The sequence below is a fragment of the Aplysia californica genome, unplaced genomic scaffold, assembly GCF_000002075.1.
Source record: "Aplysia californica isolate F4 #8 unplaced genomic scaffold, AplCal3.0 scaffold00446, whole genome shotgun sequence".
Classification (NCBI taxonomy): domain Eukaryota; kingdom Metazoa; phylum Mollusca; class Gastropoda; order Aplysiida; family Aplysiidae; genus Aplysia; species Aplysia californica.
Window position 1 is genome coordinate 184,408 of NW_004797716.1, and position 5,766 is coordinate 190,173.

Genomic DNA, 5,766 nt, shown 5'->3' on the forward strand with positions numbered 1-5,766 from the left:
TACATACATACATACATACATAAATACATACATACATACATACATACATACATACATACATACATACATACATACATACATACATACTTACAAACATACACACACACACACACACACACACAAACAGGAACACAATGTACATCATTTGGGAGGTGTCTTTCCCCTATCCTGTCTGAGTGCCAAATAGCGTGTGGGACACACCATGCCAACCAAAAGATTGGGATACTCCACAGAATAGACTTTTGAAGGCATGGATCGAAATCACATCTTCTGTGGACTTTTGAAGATAAGAATCGAAATCCCATCTTCAGAACTGCCAACTTTTCAAAACCACAAAAATTGACTCTACGTGCGCGGCGGGTCAAGATGACGGGCATTAAATGAACCCCCCCCCTTTTCCACCCCTCTCATACATTTTTCTGCTAGAGATAAAATCAGATTATTCCAAGCAAACCTGCAACAGCCAAAGAAATGTGTAGTAAAGACCTCGACAATTGACTTATGGGTTTCGTTCTCATTATACATTATAATCACAATGCTACTTTGAAAATTCATACATTTTCTTCAGCTCTGGCAAGTCCATGAGGAGAAATACTAAAAATCAGAGAATACGTATTTTCCTACACAAACTGTACTGACACACTCAGACCCTCAAAAACATACTAATTGTTATTTATATACTGGTTGACAGCTATATAATATATCTTTTGCGAGCAATAGGCAAGAGCCTATCATAAACCACAGACTGATTCATAGTATAGGTTAGTAACTGATTAATAAATTATGTGTAACTATTTATGTCTCACACCCCTATTCACACAACTGGATCATTTAAGTTAGAAGGCAGGCTGCTTCAATGCAGTCTGTATGGACCAGGAAAACAACCTTCTCGCAGATGTGTATGAGATGTTTGATAAAATATATTCCCAAACAGGAATCAAATCCACATAATATTCTGCATGTGACAGCAATGAACCTAAACGCTGCACCACAGTTTTTAGTATAAGTTTTATACCACTTGCAACACAATAAGGTCATACAAGTGCCGAAGATTGAGGTGTTACAAGATAGTAACAAACACAAAAAAAAGAAAGAGGAGAGATCAGGACGATAAATGTTTGATACGAAAGAAGGAGCAAAAAACATCAGAGCACCCACCAACCACCCACCCATAGGCAGTGGTGCTCTCCCACTAACCATCTGTGAGTTGTGATTACAATTTGTTGTTTGAGTAGTAGTTCACGTTCACGATAATAGCCACATTAAGTCTGGATCTGATTAAGTTAGACAAAAGAGCAGTACACCATAGCAACACCAAAAAATGGATATTTGGGATCGCGCGAAAAAAAAATATGTAGAAAAACGGACAGAAACAATTACAGTAACGACAAAAAGTAGGACCTACCAGCCGCACCTTTCAATCACTAGAAGGAAGAGAATACTGTTTGTTTGAGAAACACATTGACTTTATAAGGACATTTGAAAATAAGAAAAAAAATAAGACAGACAAAACAACAGAGAGAAGGAAGAAAAAAAGTACCACAAGCACCTTTTAATAAACCACAGGAAGAAAAAAAAAGAAAATCTTAAAAGAAAGTATAAAAGGACCAGAACAAAGCACCCATCAACTGCCCTCACATATATGGTAAGAGTGGAGAAAAAAAAAAAAAGCGAAGAAAACGGCAGAAATACTCGCCATCTGCTGAGAGTAAAAACACTTGTAGGACGGGCAAGTGTTGAAGCCACTTGACATCATGTGGGAGGCTTGGCCCGGACATATTGTGAGTACGTCACATAGCCGGTTCCCACTGCGCACGTCCTCACACCCATGAACATATAAACACACACACACACAAACGCACACATGTACACACACACACATTGGTACACACACACACACATTGGTACACACACACACACGTTGGTACACACACACACACACAAACACACCGCAAACATACACCGCCCACCCCCCCCCACCCCTGAACATACTTGCACACATACAGACACATACATGCACTCAAGTACAGACACAAAATACATTCATCATGTTCATACATACACCCACACAATAAAATTAAGTATACACACAAACAAATCATTAGTGTTATAGGCTATTCGACATTTATAAACAAGTTCCAGTACCATACTCTTATGATCACTGAATTCTCTGCTGTGATAACAAATGAATACCTTTCCTATACAAAGAGTAGGCCCTATTTAGTATTAGTTTTATATATTTTAGGACTGATAGATCTACTTTGATTAAGAGTGGATGATATATAAAACGTTCATTATTGTATTTCAATTTATCCACTTACTTTCATTTATCAAATTACAGACATTTTTTCTTTGCTTTCCATATATGCATTATATATAGAGAGAGAATCTACTATGTAAATATATATATATATATACATATATTTATAAGGATTAATTTTAACACTCAATTCCAAAGAGTGTCACTGAATTTAGATGTTGTTGGGTCTCTATGACACTCGGCAAGGTTGAGTAAAATAATCTGATTCATCAACATGAGATCCATTTCTTTGCCTGTCTCTTCACTTTCTAAGTGAGACAAATGTCCAGTTTTTGTATTGAATCACTGCCTAACAATAGTCTTCAAGGAAAAAAAAGGTGGCATTGTCTGAAAGAGAACTATTGACACAATAACGTCATTTCCAGTCTAATTTTAGAACCTAACATAGTTGAAAAGCAGCAACTTTTGAATAAAGAGAGGTGCAAGATTAGCAGAAAAATCTCCACCATAAGGCACTGAAAAGTTAAAACAACATGGATGCTATTCTACGTAACCCTCTGCAAGCTGCAAATGAAACACAACTCTCTGCAAATATCCTATTTCTACTCCATAACTATAATGAGGACGTATGTTTTAGAGACAAGGCTTATAGAAACTCCAAAAATAAAAAACAGTCACACAAAACCTCATTAAACCTCTTTTAAAACCACAAGAATCATCGTTTGTGAGGACAAACCCCTTAGAAATTATGAAATCAAACACAGACTGTGAACACATACATTCATACAGAGTTACTTTAATGTTGACTTGACATAAATTGGAACATTCATGCCCAATCCCCCCACCCACAGCACTGGGATACACTCAGCTGAATAACCAACTTGTAGTGTACAAAGAATTTTAAAAAACTAGTTATCAAAATAATTGTGTCTTTTTAACTTTGTGGCACTTCCTGCACAAGTATCCTCTTCAAATCCATGAAACATACATTGTAAAGGCACAAAATTCCATTTTATAAGAAACTTTCCCAGATGTAAGGGAGAGAAAAGGTGTGGATGGCAGTGTGAAAACACACACACACATGTAATAATATATATAATTTTAATGAGTCTAACAGCCTCCCTGAAAAAAATTTGTTTCATGATTCATTTGGCACTACCTACTTTCAAGCTCAGTCTCTATACAGACACTTCTAGAATAGGGAATGCCATCTGTGACTGTTACACCTGGTGGTTTCTAAAGAAGGAAAAACTCTAAAAAGAAACAAGGCAGAAGGGGTGGGAAGAGTCATCCAAGTGTTCAAAAAATGTTTCTTGTTAAGTAGGCCTAATCTCGAAGCTAAGCAGAAGATATGATCTCAAATTCTACCCTAAAAAGTTAGCCCATGTAGTATCATGTAAGTTATAATGTTGTAAAAGGGAAGAACTTCTGTAACGAGTGACCACTCCAACAAACACAAAGAAGAGACTCCCTAACTCTAACCAAAACCCCCTAACCCTAACCTAACCTTGACCCTAACCCTACCCCTCTACCCTCTATCTACTTTATCTCATTGTGGTCGCTCGTTACGGAAGTCCTGCCTGTAAAAGTAGCCTATCTACTTTTTTGCCCCATGATGTTCAGGTTCTAGACTCTATGGAGGAAACTACAGCGAGGCCTGTGTGTTGTAGCTGAGTCAGGTACAGATGGTGCTGATAGTGATAGTGGTAGTGGAAGAGGAATCTTAAAGGCCAGCTCTGCTCTATTCAGACTCGAGTTTGGTGAGATTTTTTATCTATTAGGATTCGAGTCCGAAAATGGGTTTTATCTATTCGGACTCGGCTTTTAAGTGAGCTATGTGAGTGGTCGTCGGGGGATTTTACGTAAAACCAGAATTAGAACTAGAATTACCTACTAGGACTGTGTAATTCTTGTGTCAAAAGTCAAAAGACTGCACTCTCATTAAATTACCCAATGTCAATGTCTACGCACATGGTAACCCACAACTCCTCAAGGTCTTTACACCAGCACTACAGCATCATCATTACTCCCACCACCATTTGTCTTTCCACATGATATGTTTTTCCATTTTGTTGTGTGTATATAGTATAAAATAGTTGTTCTTCTGTAATTCATTTTTTTTTAAATCATATTTTTTTTTTTACCGACAGCCAGGGCCTGTTCCCAACACCTCTTCTCCCAGCAATTTAAAGCTTTTTTAAAAGCAGCTACATGACATAACAAAGTAATCTCTTTTATATTTCAACTCTTCAACTATGTCTGGACGGCGGCAGCATCCGGTAGTCGAGGTCCGATACCATGGCTGGACGGTACCACAGTCCGATGCGAAGTTATTATTGTATTATGGTACCGGCCGAATATATAATTTAGAGCTACAAGAAGCCTTTAGTTTGAACCGGAAGTCAAAGATAATTTATAATGAATGCTACGTCTAGAAATCTAGATAAATTTAGCTTTATTATTGATCAGTTAGACACGAAACAAGCGGTATGTCAGGTCGCATTTAGATCTAGATCTAGATCTAGATCTATTTCCATAAACATGAGAGAATTACGCGGAAACGTGATTTTAAATTCCATTGTAAAAGAGTTACATTAATTATTAAATGATTGGACAAAATCAGTAGTCAATTGCCAATAGAAGAAATTAGAGAGATGAGAAGGCCATGGTCATCACTGATGATTCATCTAAAAATAGTAGTTAGGTCGGTGACAATAACATAGTAAACTTACCTAAGTCTTCCATGACTCTTTTCTTGTAATCGTCGTCAACAACTGTATCAGCTGGGCCTGAAGTGTGGTCGCTAAATGCGTCGTTAACGTGAACTTGATCAAGTAGGCCTTGGTCTACCTTTTCGTTCTGCTGCACAGCCTCGTTTTGCATTAACTGTAGCTTACTGTTCGCTACTCTTCTAAATTTACGTTCGCGTCAGAAATGTAGCGGTGTGAGTGCAATGTGGGTCACGACTGATAGTCGGCTTCCGAAAGCACTTGACATCTAGATCTAGGCAAATTAGCGGAAATTAGTGAATGGTGCCTCTGCTGTCTCACAGTGCACCACAGAAACTTTGAAACCGGAAGCGATTTGCCAAATGACGTCCAAATAACAAAATAATCTTACTGGTTTCAAAAAAGAAAAGAGTAGCACTGAAATAAAGTATAATCGTTTAATGTTTACTTCGCTTTCGAGTACACATCAATTACTAGGGCAAAAGAAAACCTGACCTTGTGTCCCTTGGATAATTTTGCTATTTAATGCGATTCGACTGTAAGATATGGTACTGTATGATAGAGAGGGAAAATAAAGCTGTTTTCACAGATGAGTACTGTTGTTTGTGCCCCCCCCCCTACTTTCACGATAACCAAACAAGATTTTAAGCTACGTTCGCCTCGAACGAATATTATGTGACCTATTCCGTCGATCTGATCACTATTCTTCACTTGTTAACTTGGAGGTTAGGGAATGCCCAGGGGCCTACTTGTGAGCGAGAGAGGGAGAGAGAGAGG

The 5,766-nt window shown here is 37.9% G+C and overlaps 1 protein-coding gene across 1 annotated transcript in view; it reads right to left on the bottom strand.

The window, feature by feature from the left end:
* The window catches only part of LOC101857739 (paxillin), a 94,506-nt gene extending 89,128 nt beyond the window's left edge, over positions 1 to 5,378 (bottom strand). The window contains exon 1 of the mRNA XM_005105009.3: positions 4,993 to 5,378. Within this exon, the coding sequence (XP_005105066.2) occupies positions 4,993 to 5,143 (151 nt within the window). The 5' untranslated portion in view covers positions 5,144 to 5,378. The remainder of the gene's footprint in view (positions 1 to 4,992) is intronic.
* Between the last annotated feature and the right edge of the window lie 388 nt (positions 5,379 to 5,766).